Source organism: Rhineura floridana, chromosome 3, assembly GCF_030035675.1.
Source record: "Rhineura floridana isolate rRhiFlo1 chromosome 3, rRhiFlo1.hap2, whole genome shotgun sequence".
NCBI classification, from domain to species: domain Eukaryota; kingdom Metazoa; phylum Chordata; class Lepidosauria; order Squamata; family Rhineuridae; genus Rhineura; species Rhineura floridana.
Genome location: NC_084482.1, coordinates 56,125,888 through 56,141,906, shown reverse-complemented (window position 1 = coordinate 56,141,906; position 16,019 = coordinate 56,125,888). Strand labels below are relative to the sequence as shown.

Here is a 16,019-nt window from a genome sequence, read left to right as displayed (position 1 = left end):
ATACTTAAGGGTGAAACAAATGGGATCAATTTGACAAGATTTGGTTCCCATTCCTTAGCTTCATGAATAAAACTTCAGGGGCTCACCTGTCCCTGTCAAGCCATGCCTCTTTGTGGAGGAGTTATGTTCATGTTAATGAACGGTTTGGTAATATTGTTATTCATCTTTCCAAAGGGATACTGAACTTTATTGCTCTGTACTTCTTGCTCTGCATGCTGATCTGTGGTTGTTTGTTATTTGTATGGTTTGATTGTTCAAAATGTCAATACAAATGTTGCAAGGAAAAAAAGAGAGAAGATACAGCCTTCTCACAGTTATTCATGCTCTGGTAACCTTCTAGTCAGACTATTGCAGTGTATTGTACAAGGGGCTGCCTTTGAATATTTGAAAACTGTGTTAGTTCAAAATGTAGCTACTAGGCTGCTTGCTGAGAGTGGTCTGGAAATATCTCTCACCAGTGCTTAAAGAGTGGCATTAGTTTCCAGTGCATTTCTGAACACAATTCAAAGTGTCAGTGCTTACTTTTAAAGCTCTACATGGCTTGGGACCTAGATACCTGAAGGACCATCCCTTTCTACATCAACTTGCCTGTGCACCACAGATTCAAAATATCTCCTTTGGGTGGCCCTGCCATCTGAAGCAGGTTCTAAGAAGAGGGCCTTATCAGTTATCAGTTTATGGAATTCTTTCCTCTTGGAGGCTCACTTGGCACCTACATTGACACATACTTGCTACCAAGGAAATACCTCTTAATTTTTTTGTGGCTGTTTCTTTTACTGTTTTTAACTTTTTATATTTATGTGAACCATGCTGGAAATATATAAAAATAAATACTGACTGCACACTGGTTCTGGTATGAGCTGATATGGTACCCAAATAGCTGGTTTTCAGCCTTACAAGAGCCTCAGTTTATGGGGCAGGTCAGAGCTGAGACCAGGGTTTTTTTTGCGGCGGGTGGGGAGTAGCAGTGAGATTATGAAAGGGCGAGGAAGGACCGTTAGAGTATAGGATCAGAGACATAATCTGAATGTAACCAAGCTGAATGACAGATGCCCCCTGGTCTGAGATCATTTTGTCAAGACGGCAAAAAGCACAAAAGCGCCTACATGCAAGTGAATGGAACATGCGACACATCTGCATTCAATTGAACTTTGGGTTTCGAGCCAGTCGCCTGAAGCAGCAAAGGTGGCAATTTAGCGATATGGGGATAACAACACGCAGTGGACTACACTCATCCACCACTTTCAGCCGCACCCCTCCCGATAGGCAAGAGAGGGAATAATAACAAATGAACTGCATTGCAGGAGTCTTAACAAACTCTCTCCCTTTCTCTCAGCCAGCAGCCTCCCCCCGCAAAATGGGATTAATGATAGTGGATTATATATCTGCAAGGCAATTTTTAAAAGTTTAAAACCTGTACAATACAAGAAACCGTCCGTTGGAAGCCGCTCTACTTTTTTTGAGGGAAGGGGGACAGAAAGCACCACACCTACGGAAAAGCTTTCTCCATTATCTTTTATGGAGCCGCTGTAAGATTCCCCCGGCTAAAAGAGAAAAATGAAGGAAATGGCGCCAAACGTAACTAAGAAGAGCCGTCTTCAGACAAAGGAATGATCAGTCTACTACTGTTTTATATCCGTTGCGGGCGGGGGGAAAGCCTGAAACTGGAGGAAGCCCTCCCTAGCCGGGAACCCGGATTTAAAGAGGCGTGCCCTCCGGGGGGACTGTAGGTTGAGGGAGGAAAGGGACGTCTTCGAAAGGGGCCGCCGCGATGGGCAGCGCCTGGGAGGGGCGGTAGTGAGCGCGAGTCGCCTTTTTCTTTGCAAGGCCCGAGCTCGGACTTCAGACGGGAAATGGAGCACTTCTCAGGTCGTCGGGCTTTGGTCACGGGGGCGGGCAAAGGTAGTTGCCCAGGGCCTCCATGGTAACATTTGGGTTCCAGGGAAGGGGCACCCTGTTCGTCCCTTTAAGAGACATTTTCCCTTTGCAGGGATCGGCCGGGCTGTAGCGCTAACGCTGAGCCGCTCCGGGGCCCAGGTGGTTGCGCTGAGCCGGACTCAAGCGGATCTCGACAACCTGCAGAAGGAGGTAGTCCTTCGTCAACCTCTTTCAGAAAAATCTTGAGTAGGGTTGCCAGTCTTATGAGAGGGCCTCTTCCCGGCCATATGTATGGCTAGAGTTGCCAACTTAGCCCCACCCAAAACCCCACACACGTTAAAAACCAGAAATATAACAGCGGGTCGTTATAGAGATGCAGTGATGAGAAAAGCTTCCCTTACTGCATTTCACTTTATGCCAGTAGTAAAGGTATAGGAGCCTTACCAGGAAACGAATGTGGTAGCCCTGGGAATATGAAGAATTCTAATGAGAGGAAAAGGCCCACCTTGCACAATATTGCCTTCTGTGCAGTTCTTAGGATATTTTTACTCCTGGCATTGTAAGTGCCTTTACATCTCTCAGGTATCTTTTGTACGATTGTGATTATTATTAATGCAAGATACAAAATGGAAAAGAGAGCTTTTCTGAAGCTGAATGGACAATTTAGCCAGTGTAGATCTCAGTAGACATGCAGGCAATGTCAAATGTGCTTTTAGTATTGTGTGAAAGTACCCTTAATGGTATAGGATCTCTTTCAGGGTGAAGATAGGATCTGACACCCCTAGTCTTGAACCATCAACCCCCTAATTATAGGAACCATAGGTCCATAACCTGCTCCCTGAAGTTATGCACTCCATCCATATGAAACCTCCCATCTCTACAAAATGCTTTGTAAGAAGATCCTGGGCACCAGCAAACCCTTCTCTTGCCATCCTACTATCTTAACCCCATCTTTCTCTGATTTCTCTTCTCAGTGCCCTGGTATCCAAACGCTATGCGTAGATCTAGGAGATTGGGAGGCCACAGAGACCGCACTGGGCAAAGTGGGGGATATTGATCTGCTGGTGAATAATGCAGCTGTGGCATTGCTGCAACCATTCCTAGAGGTGACAAAGGAAGCTTTTGACAGGTAATCCCTGACATGGGCCTACAGGTGGAGTCCCTGGTCAGTAACTGATTGTTTGGGGAAGAGATGTCTGATTTTTTATTAAAAAACTGCCAGACAGTGATGTACCTTGGAGATCCTCATTCCTGGAGGCCTTTTGCATCCCATCTTGAAAGACGTGTAATAAAACCTTTCTCCTACATTGATGTTTAAATTTTAACCTTTCTAAGTTTGCAAAGAAAAGAGCTGGCTCACAGAGGTACCAGCTGCAGCTCTTCCTATCCCCCCGAGAGAAGGAGAGGCAGGCTTGTTTTATTTCATTTGCTTGATTATTGTGATGGCAGATATGTTGCCAAAACAGGAGGCTCGGTTTGCAGATTACAGTTGCTGTCCCTGCATTCTTTGGGCCCTTGCAGTCATCCCAAGCTATTGCTGTCTGCTTTACTTTGCATATTTAATCTGACTTTGATTTTATGTAGGTCTTTCAATGTCAACCTTCGGGCTGCACTGCATGTCTCCCAGGTGAGAAGTCTGCATGGTGTTGGGAGGGTAACACTCACTCCTGAGCAGCATAAATGCCGTCAAACAAAGACTTGGTGACTGGGTTGGTATTCTTGCTTCCCAGTAAGACTTACGGAACTGGTACTTACATACATACATCCTGTGCATGTTTTACTCAGAAGAAAACACTAAGAGCAATGGGATTTACTCCCAGGTAAATGCATAGGGCTGCAGCCTTCAAATGCTAAACATGCAGAGCTCTGATCATGCTGCTTGCTCATTCAGAGTCAAGGTGCCTCAGAGCTTTTCCATGTCATTCCTCCTCTCTGCTCTAGACTTCTCTTTAGATGTGATGCTGATAGCCCACATTAAACTCCAAACTACACACCCACACTTTTCTCTGATGGCATGCATTTCAGATTATTGCTCGGAAACTGATTGCCAGGGGAGCACCGGGTGCAATTGTAAATGTCTCGAGCCAGGCATCTCATCGGGCTCTGTCCAGTCACACAGTTTACTGTGAGTATAACAGCAAGGTTGTTGCTGCTGTCCTTCCTATTACACACAGGTGGAAACTGCAAGCAGTTTTCATGTTGATTGCAGTTATAACATTGCCTCAAGCCATGCCTATTTGAGCTGGTCCCGGATGAGGTAGCTGCTTGGGGTTGGGGGGAGTTGGCAGCAACCCAGTATACTAAAATATCCTGTTTAATTGAAGGTTCCACCAAGAGTGCCTTGGATATGCTGACAAAATCAATGGCTCTGGAACTGGGTCCCCATAGGGTAAGAACATATCCATGATGAATAATTGAGAGAAGATGAAGTGGAAGAGGCCACGATGAACATTGTGCAATCGAAGCAGAGTAAACAAACTATAATAGTTGAATCTGGATATATAGCAGGGTTGGGGAACCCGTGGTCCTCTCAGATGTTGTTGGACTCCAACTCCCATCAGCCCCAGCCAGCTTGGCCACATGCTCAGGGATGATGGGAACTGTAGTCCATCATCACCTGGAGGGTCACAGGTTTTCCATCCCTGATCTAGATCAAAGAGAAAACTGGATTAGATCTGCCCTGGGGTAATCAGGTGAATAAGTCAAAAGTCATATATATCCCTACAGAATAGTTGGAAGGTAAAGCTCTGACTCTGGAGAGGACCCAGTTTATGGACAAGAATGGTTGGAAAGAGAGGGGAATCTTGAAGACAGAGCAGGTGATCTAGTGGCATGCATGGGCTAAGCCTGCATTCATTCTCTACTCCCCTGTCCTTGTTTTTTCAAGATTCGGGTAAACAGTGTGAACCCCACTGTTGTTATGACTAGTATGGGACGTCTCAACTGGACTGACCCCCAGAAAGCTGGACCTATGATTAGCCGCATCCCACTAGGGAAATTTGCAGGTAATTTGGAGCATAAGTTTCCTGTGCCAGAGGGGGGTCTCTGTAAACTTAGAAACCTAGCAGAAGAAAGATGAGCTCAATTCCTGCATGGCAGTCTCCTCTGAGTAACATGGAGCAGCTGTAAATGTTTAACTTAGAGTCTTTGTCATCTGGAATGTGTGAGACTTAGCCCAATGCCTGTGATTTCCCCAACATACTCTGTCTCTGCTGATGGTTGGCTAAAGAGATTACATCTCTGAAATAGAGGGGGATTGCTTACAATTTTTTGTTCCATGGTAACTGGATATCCCTCCAGGGACTGGCAAAATTGCTGTTTCCTCTTTTCCTGACAGTCGCTTAGCTAACATAAGCAGCTGTATCACCTCTGTTCTCATCTAGGAAACTGTTTGTGTTAAAGCATCCCCACAAGAAAATCACACCAACCATGTAAAACTGACTTGGGAGGAATGTCACATGTGAGAATCCTGTGTGAGGAATGTATTGCCTCCCTCTGGCATGTATAATTGGCTGAGAGGCTTCAGCTATCACCTGCCAGGGAGAACAATCCTAGGTCGGGCTACAGCATGTGAGGGAGGACGGGAAATATCATCTTGTTCAGAGAGTGAGGAGTTTCTTCCACCCATGAAAGGCTAGGAGTATCCCACTGCCCAGGTTGCCTTCAGCTGCCTCTGGTTCATTTGTCATTACAGAAGTGGACGATGTGGTGAACAGCATCCTCTTCCTGCTGAGTGACCAAAGCAACATGACAACAGGCGCCATGCTGCCAGTTGATGGGGGATTCCTTGCTTGTTAGAATATGGTATTGGCTTCAGTCCTTGTGGAAGCATATCCTCTCTGTGATTTATCCAACTATCCTGAACAGCCTGAGACACAGAGTGAGATACTGTAGAACAGAGATGGGGAACCTGCGGCCCTCTGAATCTTGTTGGGCTCTAACTCCCATCAGCCCTGCAAGCATAGCCGATAATCAGGAATGATGGGTTGTAGTCCAGGAACATCTGGCGGGCCACAGGTTGCCTATCTCTGGTAGAAAGCGATCAAGCAACAGGTTTCATTACTGGATGCATGGGAAAAGTTAAGGTAATAGTTCTTCCTTGTGCTGCTGACTCTAAACAAATCACACTTCCTTACTTATGGAGAAATGTTTATTGTATAAAATAAGAGGTGTTTGGCTCATCACTCTACACGATGATTAAAAACTGGACCCATCTCCATCCCAGCCCCCCCCAAAGCTCTCCCTGCTCTACCCCCCAGTCCATCCCACCTAACATAAGAAAGGGGTTGGCCATCACCCTCCCACCTGCCTTTTCTTTTAAACTTACAGAAAGGCTCCTGTCATCTGGCCCTGTCCTGCCTAGTTGGACAAAATAAAGAGACTTTTCTCTTCCCCTGACTATCCATCTTTGGAAGAGTCGATGGTCTGTAAAACCAGCTCAGGAGGAGCACACAGGCTGATGCCCTGAAAGGCAGGGGCAGCTTTGGATGGCATAGAGCTGCACTGATCATTTAGCTAGTGTCTGGCACAAATAAAGCATTAAATGCTACTACTTCAACCTGTATCCCATTCATCTTTCCTGCCCCAGCTGGGGTTTGTTACCTGCTCCCATCACAATGCTCTAGCACCAATAGAAGCAGTAATAATAAAGGGCTGGTCTTTCCATTCACGCACTACCCCCGGCATGGAGTTATGGGGAGCATGCTCTTCCCACTGCTCCGCCCTGGGGGGGACAGCATTGAGCTCCTCCTCCTCCCATGCGGCCCTTTTACATCAACACAGACGTTAAATCAAAGAGACATTTAAAAAACACTGACTTCGTACATGATGAAGGGCCCCGCCTCTCCTGTTGCGGGCACACCCAGCGACCTCTTCCTCCTCGCACATACAAGGAGGAGACACCCATAACATGCTGAACTCAGATGCCCTTAGAACACAGTGCACTTCTTGCCAGGTTTCTTCACAGGTGGAGGACAGAGCACAGCACGGATGGCTTCATCAAAGACAGTTTTGAGGCCTCGCTGTGTAAGGGCAGAGCACTCTAGGTACTTCACGGAACCTGGAGGGATTCAGAAGACAGCATGAGTTATGGAGTTGTAATGTCTCTGCTTTACCCTTGGCCACCATCAGACGCTGAAACCTTGATTATAAATTGATTTTTAAAAACCCACAAAACACCAAGGTTCTCATGCTCACAATAGAGAAAAAAGATGGAAGCTAGCTTTTCTAACTTTTGGGAGAATGCTGTGTCCTCTGCAGTTCACAGCTCTTTCCTCTGGCCTATTTCCAAGACTCACCAATTTCTCTGGCCATAGCTAGGCCTTGGGGGTAGGTAATAGGAGCCAGTTTCTTGTCACGCAGTCTCTCAATTGTGTCCTTGTCATCCCTCAGATCCAGCTTGGTGCCCACCAAGATGATTGGTGTGTTGGGGCAGTGATGTCGAACCTCTGGGTACCACTGAAAATGTAGAGATGAGAGAGTGAATCCCCTTGACTGCTGATTTAGGGAGTTAGTGCACTAGAAACAAAATGATACCCAGGACAAATGGCCATTGCTGGCTCTTTGCTTGACCAAAGCTAGGAAATGTTGGCAGAAAAGGGAACTGATTCTACTTCACTGCATGCTCCCTATTGACTTTAATGGCTTTCGATCCTGTTCTTGAGGCATAGTCAGCAAGGCAGAGGAGACCTTCTGCTAATCTCAAGGCTCAGGTGGGTCTGCCCTGCATGGTCATTTCCCAGTTCTTACGAGAAAGTGTGTTACCTTGGCTCGGACGTTTTCAAAAGATGCTGGGCTCACCAGTGAGAAGCAGATCAAGAAAACATCCTGCAAGGGTACAAGCAGAATACATGACAAGGATAGGACGTACCGTCAGATGAAATACTTAGGACAGCAAACTCAGGCAAATGCAAGCCTTCAGTTTTTGCCCCTCCCCCCCAATTGGCTCACCCACAAGTCACACTGCCTCTTGGATCCCAATACCATCCCTTCTAACTCAGTACCAGATTTCACAAAAAGGATATGTAATAAAGGCTTGCTTTTACTGAACTGACTGAAGACTTGTATGAGGGTCACATAATTCAGACTTGTTTGTTGCAGAAAGAACATGAAATGTATTTATGGAAAGTATTTGTGGAAAGGAGCAGACTCTAGTTTGGTAGACATAAACTTGGAGGCCCTTCCCTAAAAGGGGATGTAATCCAATGCCACTTGAGGGGGGTGTAGCCCCAGCACTTACTGTTTGGGGGTAGGAAAGAGGCCTCAGCCTGTCATAGTCTTCTTGTCCTGCTGTGTCCCACAGACCCAGGTTTACTGGCTTTCCATCTACCATGACATTGGCAGAATAGTTATCAAATCTGGAGGGGAAATGTCTTTGTCAGCAACAGTTAATCCATCGCAGGTCATATCCTCTAGATCACTTACAGTGCAATCCTATACATGTCTATTCTCATTGAGCAAATTGGGCTTACTCCCAGGTACATGGGTATAGGATTGCAGCCTTAATTTCAAGCTAGATTAATTACGCTAGAATACTACTCTCTTCTACTTCTGTTTTCTCAGTCAATAACTCTTTGCTACACATGTTAGAGTATCTTTGCAAACTTCAATCACACCTATAGTATACTAGCACTTACTTCTGCATAAATATCAAAAAGATCATGGCCATAGGGTTGAGCATTGCTATATAATACATTATGTGCTGCATAGAGCTTCCCTTTAATTCTGCTTCCAGTAGATGGCAGAAAAGCAATGCCTCAGCAGTACTAAAGGGTTCTAGAGTGGAAGTAACCTGAGTTAATGTGTATATTGCGTTCCAGGAAGTTACTCAACAGCATACCTGTGCAGACACATACAATAACTTTAACAATCAACCCTTTCCCCACAATCGGTACCCTCTGAGCAAAAGAACGGTTAAAACATGTAAACAATCACACTCTTGCAAACATTTTCCTTAGTGATACTTAAGCATAGTCTGGAGGTACACTATAGCAAACACAACCGGGGCTATTTTACCCAACAAAATTCCTGCAATGAAATTTCTACATATGAAACAGCAGGCAATCCCAGTGTAGATCATCTGTGATTATTACACAGCTTTTTTTGCTGTGAACACATTAAAAAACAATGGCTAAGCATGGTCTTCATGTGTTTTCCTGCAGCAAAACACATTTTTTTAAAGTCACATGATGAACTTCATATGATTGTGTACCCTACTTCTCAATGCAGGGATTTGTCCCACTTGAAGTGGTCCTAAGAGTCCATTCTTTCAATACCCAGAATATCAAAATACCAGTGTAGGAGTTTTACAAATCACAATACCTTCGCATGCATTTATCCCACAGCTATATAGTAGAATCTTTATACTCACACAGTGGGAATGTACTCTCCGGGGAAGGCATTTGTCGTGTAGCTGATCAACAGACAGGTCTTCCCCACAGCCCTGAGAAAAGGAAAGCAGAGCCATACAACATAGGCACAGTAGGATGGCACTGAGTGGGGCTCAGAGGAGAAAAAATGTGACATGCCTCCCCAGATCTCAGTCACCGGACCAGGGTACATGATATACTCCTAGCACACCCACATTTCTTTCATCAGCAACAGCATTAATTGTCCTAAGCAGGGGTAGCCAATTTACCCTGTGGATGTTGGACTCCAACTCCCATCAGCCCCATCTAGCATGGCCCATGGTCAAGATGATGGGAATTGTAGCCCAACAACTGGAGGACACCATGTTGCCTACCCCTGCCTTATATATTCTTTCACACACAGCAAATCTGGGCTCATAATAACCCAAGTGAAAACTTACTGGTGAGGCTAGCAGGGCACAATTTGGTTAAAAAGTGAAAACTCAATAACAGTCAAGGCGTTCAAGGTCAAATATAACCAGTAATTCAAGTTCTGAACATATTGGTGCTTGTTGCATTGCTTTGTTCAATAATCTGCACACTAGTATGCATCCTAACTTGCTGCATGCCCAGTGTCTCTCTTGTTTTGTCCAGGAAGAGCTGATAGCCCATCTAGCAAGCACAAAAGCTAAAGGCACAAATGGCAGTTTCACCCATAGGATCACACACAGAAGTGGTACTTGGGGTAGACAGCATGAGGGAAAGTGATGGTGTCATACTTTCAAGATCAGAATTCTTGCGAAAACCATGTGGAAGGTAGCAAAAGGACTGCTCCCTGTTCTTACTTCTGTGAAACACCCCCCCCAAAAGATGCTTGTGATATAATTTCCATGGACCGATTATCTTAAAATGAGCATCAGCATATTTCACTGGCAAACAAAGGTGTAGGGGGAGGTCCCATACCTTGTACCGAGTCATAGCATTTTCTTGCCATGTGCTGGAAGTTTGCATGCTCTCACTTCAGATTCCTAATCATTTCCCCACCTCACTGTGTATGGTATCAAAGCAGAACCTGCCAACTTTTTTGGCCCATGGGCACCTTTGCAAACTGGAGATTATATTTTATTTAATTAAAGGTTTGGACAGACTGGATAAAAGGTCCAGTTTTACCATTTTACAATTCTCTGTGCTGTAACAGAACATCTTAGTCTATCTTGATAAATATGCAGAAAGAGGGTCTTTTCATAGCAGACAATGCAGTAACTAGGCACCTAAAAATACAAGCAAGCTGGACTACCCAATGCCCTGTTATTATGTGCCATTTATATAATTGTTTTCAAAGTGCTTCACTTGCATTATCTCAATAATCCGATCAGCCCACTATAAGGCAGTGTTATTAAGTGTTATTATGAGAGGCAGGCAGGGAAGCTAGATTTGTCTGGACAATAATGGGGTAGGTGAAGAGTGACACAGTGAAAAGAGGGCAGTCACAAAATAGCTGGTTGTGATCAGAATCAGATCCTCTGTGCTAAACCATCATTTAAGGCCACCCACAGAGTTCATAGTGAAAGTGATGCCTGAACCAGGCGCTCCCAAGCTCACACTGTTACCTTTCACATTTGTATTGCACTCTTCTTCCAAGCAGCGAAGGGGGCATACATGGAATTACTTCCTCTTCTGGATCCCAGTAATCCTATGGATTAGGTTAGGCTGAGATACAGTGACCAGCCCAAGCAACCCAAACAACTTCATAAGCAGGGATTTGAACCCAGTCCTCCCTGTTCTATGCTGTCTCCGATAGCACACCACATTTTGAAGCCACTGAACAAGATCAGTTTCCTAAATCCATCCACCAATAGAATTCTTTGTGTCCAAGATTCCTTTGCTGGCCTGGCCATTTCATGTGTCTGGAAACCATCCTTGGGGTTCACCCTCATCCACCTTCTGCTCTGTAACCCAGTGCCCGCTGCTGTCAGCTTGGCAAGCTATCTTCACACTTCCACCTGGTTAGTGGCACTTGACCACACAAGGGAATCTCGGGGTTTGAACCAGCCACAGCTTAGTAGGGTGGGGTGGCACTTGATCAGGTCTTCTGCTCCTGGCACCGGTCATTTGCCATCTCTGCCAAACTGAGACACACACTCCTTCTCACGCTCTGGAAACAGAGCGGACACATAAAAATGCTGAAGTTGGTTTCTAGATCCCAGTTCCTTATTTGCTAGAAAGTTAAAAACACTAAAAAAGAAGAAAAGTTGACAGCTACAGCAACTCCAAGCCAAAGTTAACATGTCTGCAAACCCCAAAATAGATGTTGGGGTACCCCGTATCATATATCGCTATGATCTGTTGACTTGGCCTCAATGACACATACCTTGGATCGAGGCTTGATTACTGTAACATACTCTATGTGGGGCTGCCTTTGAAAACAGTTCGGAAATTACAGTTGGTTGAAAATACAGCAGCCAGAATGTTAACTGGAGCACGGCGCAGGGAGCATGTCATCCCAGTACTTTATTGACTCCACTGGCTCCCAGTTTGTTGCCGGGCCCAATTCAAATAGCTGATTCTGACCTTTAAAGTCCTAAACGGTTGTAGACCAATGTACCTGAGGGACTGCTTATGCCCATATGTACCTGCCCAGGATTTAAGATCATCTGCCTCTAGTCTCCTCTGTGTGCCTGGAATGAAAGATGTTAGACTGACAGGCATGGAGGAGAGAGCCTTTTCAGCTGTGGCCCCCAAGCTTTGGAATACCCTACCCCAAGAAGCCCGCTCTGCTGCTTCCCTGATGGTTTTTCGGAGACTTCTGAAAACGATCTTGTTCCGGAGAGCCTTTGGGAGAGACTGAGAGTAGAGCCTGACACTGATTTTATGCCTTCTATGTTAATTTTTACCTCTGTAGTCCCTTCAGTACCACTCCCTATTTATATATATATATATATATGTGTGTGTGTGTGTGTGTATATATATATAATGTATTTTAATTGCATTTTATGTATTTTAATTTTATGTTTTTGTGATTTTATTGTGTACAATTTTATTATGTACCTGTTCAATTTTATTGTAAGCCGTCCTGAGTGCCATATTATAGGGTACAAGGGCGGGATAGAAATATTTTCAATAAATAATAAATAAATCTGGGGACTCTCCCTGTCAAGAATAACAATACATTTATTCAATCAAAATATTCAGGCTTCTGAAATGCTCATAAATCCATAATGAATAAGTTACCTGGGGTGCCCACCCCTAAATCTCCTCTGGGCCAGGACAAATCATACACCCTAGGAAAAGAAAGGTGTCTTCTGTGAGATGCCAGTGCTTCCCATCTGGCCCAGAGCTTCTACTGATCGCAGAGCACAGATAAGGGCATCTACACAAAACCAAAATAGAAAAAAGCATGCAGAAAAAAAATACGTAACTGGAGATGCCCTCCCCACATGCTGCTCTGGGCCAGGACAAACCATACATCCCAGGAAAGGGGAGGGTGTCTTCTATGAGGTGCCAGTGCATCCTGCGTAACCCAGAGATTTTGCTGGATGTAGGGCATGGATGAGGGCATCTGCACACAACCAAAATGGACAAAAAGATGCAGAAAAAAATAACGGATGTCCACCCCACAATCTCCTCTGGGCCAGGACAAACTGTACACCTCAGGAAAGGGGAGGGTGTCCTCTATGATATGCCAGTGCTTCCCGCCTGGCCCAGAGCATCTGCCGGGTGGAGCGCGTAGATAATGGCAGCTATGCAACACCAAAATGGACAAAAAGATGGGGGGGATTAGTAACTGCAGGTGCCCACCACAAAATCTGCTCCAGGCCAGGACAAATCATACACCCCAGGAAAGGGGAGGGTGTCATCTAGAATGCCACTGCTTCCTGTCTGGCCCAGAGTTTTTGCTGGGTGCAGGGCACAGATAAGGGCATCTATGTCCAACCAAAATAGACAAAAAGATACGGGGGAAAAATAAGTACCTGGGGGTGCCCACACCACAATCAGCTCTGGACTATGACAAATACATCCTAGGAAAGGGGAGGGTGTCCTCCATGAGATACCAGTGCATCCTGCCTGGCCCAGAGCTTCTGTGGTGTACATGGCATGGATAAGGGCATCTATGCACAACCAAAATAGATGAAAACATGCGGGGGGGGGAAGTAACTGCTGGTGCCCACCCCAAACTCTGCTCTGGTGCAGGGCAATTCATACACCCCAGGAAAGGGGAGGGTGTCCTCTACGAGATGCCAGTGTGTCCCACCTGGCCCAGAGCTTCTGCTCGGTGCAGGGCACAGATGAGGGCATCTATGCACAACCAAAATAGACAAAAACACAGAAAAAAATAAGTAACTGGGGGTGCCCATCCCACAATCTGCTCTAGGCCAGGACAAATCATACACCCCAGGAAAGGGGAAGGTGTCCTCTATGAGATGTCAGTGCTTCCTGCCTGGCCCAGAGCATCTGCTGGGCACAGGGCATGGATAATAGCACCTATGTACAACCAAAATGGACAAAAAGATTCAGAAAAAATATGTAACTGGGGGTGTCCACCCTGCATTCTACTCTGGGCCAGGAAAGACCATACACCCCAGGGAAGGGGAGGGTGTCCTCTACAAGATGCCAGTGCGCCCCACCTGGCCTAGAACTTCTGCTGGGTGCACCGCATGGATGAAGGCATCTCTGCACAACCAAAATAGACAAAAACACAGAAACAAGTAACGGGGGGTGCCCACCCCACAATCTGCTCTGGGCCAGGACAAATCATACACCCCAGGAAAAGGGAGTACCCTCAGTTACTTATTTTTTCCTGCATCTTTTTGTCCATTGTGGTTCTGCATAGATGCTATTATCCATTCCCTGTGCCCAGCAGATGCTCTGGGCCAGGCAGAATGCACTGGCATATCATAGAGGACACCCTCCCCTTTCCTGGGGTGTATAATATGGCCTGGTCCAGTGCAGAGTTTGGAGTGGGCACCCCAGGTACTTTTTTTTCTGCATGTTTTTGTCTATTTTGGATGTGCATAGATGCCCTCATCCATGCCCTGTGTCCAGCAGAAGATCTGGGCTAGATGGGACACACTGGAATCTCATAGAAGACACCCCTCCTTTCCTGGGGTATATGATTTGTCCTGAACTAGAGCAGATTGTGAGGTGGGCACCCCCATTACTTATTTGTTTCTCTGTGTTTTTGTCTTATTTTGGTTGTGTGGAGATGCCCTCATCTGTGCCCTGCACCCAGCAGAAGCTCTGGACCAGGCAGGATCTACTGGGATCTTGTAGAGGACACCCTCCCCTTTCTTGGGGTATATGATTTGTCCTGGTCCAGAGCAGATTTTGGGGTGGGTACCCCCAGTTACTTATTTTTTATGACATCATTATGCATTTATGAGCATTTCAGAAGCCTGATAATTTTGATTGAATAAAATTATTGTTATTCTTGACAGGGAGAGTCCCCAGATCACAGCGATATATGATATGGGGTACGCCAACATATATGTTGGGGTTCAGAGACATGTTAACTTTGGCTTGGAGTTGCTGTAGCTGTCAACTTTTCTTTTTTTAGTGTTTTTACCTTTCAAGCAAATTAGGAACTGGGAACAAAGAACCAACTTCAGCTTCGTGGACACATAGAATCATAGAATAGTAGAGTTGGAAGGGGCCTATAAGGCCATCAACTCCAACCCCCTACTCAATGCAGGAATCCAAATCAAAGCATTACCGACAGATGGCTGTCCAGCTGCCTTTGAATGCCTCCAGTGTCGGAGAGCACACTACCTCTCTAGGCAATTGGTTCCATTGTCGTATGGCTCTATACATAACCTTTCCATTCAAACGAGGAAGCATATCTATTCCACATCTCTAGTAGAGTGGCCGCGATCTTTGGTGAATAGGTAATACATCTCAATACAAGCAACAACCTGGGGAACCTCCGTCCAGCTGACGGCGAATTGTGTGAAAGAATGGCGAAGGGCTCGCCGGCTTCATAAACACTCCCATCAAACCCACATGGCAAAGCTAACGTGCGGGGGGGGGCAAGGAGAGGGGGCAGATAAGCAAGAGGGGGATGAAAGCTCTCCCTTGAGGCTGCAGCGGAGGGGGGGCAGAGCCAGGGAACAGAAGAGTGAAGAGTGGGCAACTACTATTGGGTGGCAAAGGCTGGCAAAGCAATCACAGGAGAGGGGGATAGATTTGTAGGGCAACAATAGGTGGAGGAGGAAGACAGAGGCATGGGGAGCCAGACGCTTGCCATATGGGCGTGTGCTCAGATCCCCTGTGCTGGAGGCTCTCTCGCTCGCTCGCTCGCACGCACACACGCACACACACAGCCACCCGGTTTGTTTCTCGTAGAAGGGAGGCAGGCTCCCTCTCCTTCCCCCAAGCACTCATTCTCCCATTCTCTCTCCGTCTCCCAGAGCCCAGCCCCACCCTTGCCTGCCGGCACATGGTCTACCCCTGGGCCGAGCACCAGTCTCGCCAGTCCCCTCCTCCCACTGCCCCGATGGCGATCACCGCCGGCGGTGCTCACCCGTCTCCCACGACCACACACTTGATGGCCTGCATCTGCCCCAGGAGCGGGATGGGCTGGCGGCGGCGGCGGCGGCGCCGGGCTTGGTGCCTCTTCTTCCTTGGCGAGGGATGCCGCCCGCAGCCGCAGTGAGCGAGCGAGAGCGCGCGAGAGAGAGACCCGGGCGGGGCCGGGGGGAAGGGAGGGAGGAACGGAACCAGAGCGGGAGCCCGGAGGCCCCTCCCTGCTGCGACCCTTTGACTCGCGGCAGAGGAGTCGTGTGGAAGGAAGCAGGGCAG

General features: G+C 46.6%; 2 protein-coding genes across 4 annotated transcripts; one reads left to right on the top strand and one right to left on the bottom strand.

Moving 5' to 3' along the window:
• The first annotated feature begins 1,707 nt into the window (after positions 1-1,707).
• DCXR (dicarbonyl and L-xylulose reductase) lies at positions 1,708-7,926 on the top strand. The gene is made up of 8 exons (XM_061615951.1): positions 1,708-1,902; positions 1,991-2,088; positions 2,853-3,007; positions 3,463-3,505; positions 3,904-4,003; positions 4,203-4,267; positions 4,766-4,883; positions 5,573-7,926. The coding sequence occupies exons 1-8, from the start codon at positions 1,854-1,856 to the stop codon at positions 5,674-5,676; spliced, it is 732 nt and encodes a 243-aa protein (XP_061471935.1). The 5' UTR covers positions 1,708-1,853; the 3' UTR covers positions 5,677-7,926.
• On the bottom strand, positions 6,103-16,019 carry RAC3 (Rac family small GTPase 3). Of its 3 annotated transcripts, XM_061615954.1 has the most exons (7): positions 15,742-15,824; positions 10,835-10,917; positions 9,248-9,319; positions 8,117-8,234; positions 7,642-7,704; positions 7,176-7,335; positions 6,103-6,937 (listed from the first exon to the last, which is right to left on the bottom strand). In XM_061615954.1, the coding sequence occupies exons 2-7, from the start codon at positions 10,879-10,881 to the stop codon at positions 6,807-6,809; spliced, it is 591 nt and encodes a 196-aa protein (XP_061471938.1). In that variant the 5' UTR covers positions 10,882-10,917; positions 15,742-15,824; the 3' UTR covers positions 6,103-6,806. The 3 variants fall into 3 exon arrangements, with proteins under 3 accessions (XP_061471938.1, XP_061471939.1, XP_061471937.1); XM_061615955.1 differs by lacking the exon at positions 10,835-10,917 and having other exon boundaries at positions 15,742-16,019; XM_061615953.1 differs by lacking the exons at positions 10,835-10,917; positions 15,742-15,824 and having other exon boundaries at positions 9,248-9,453.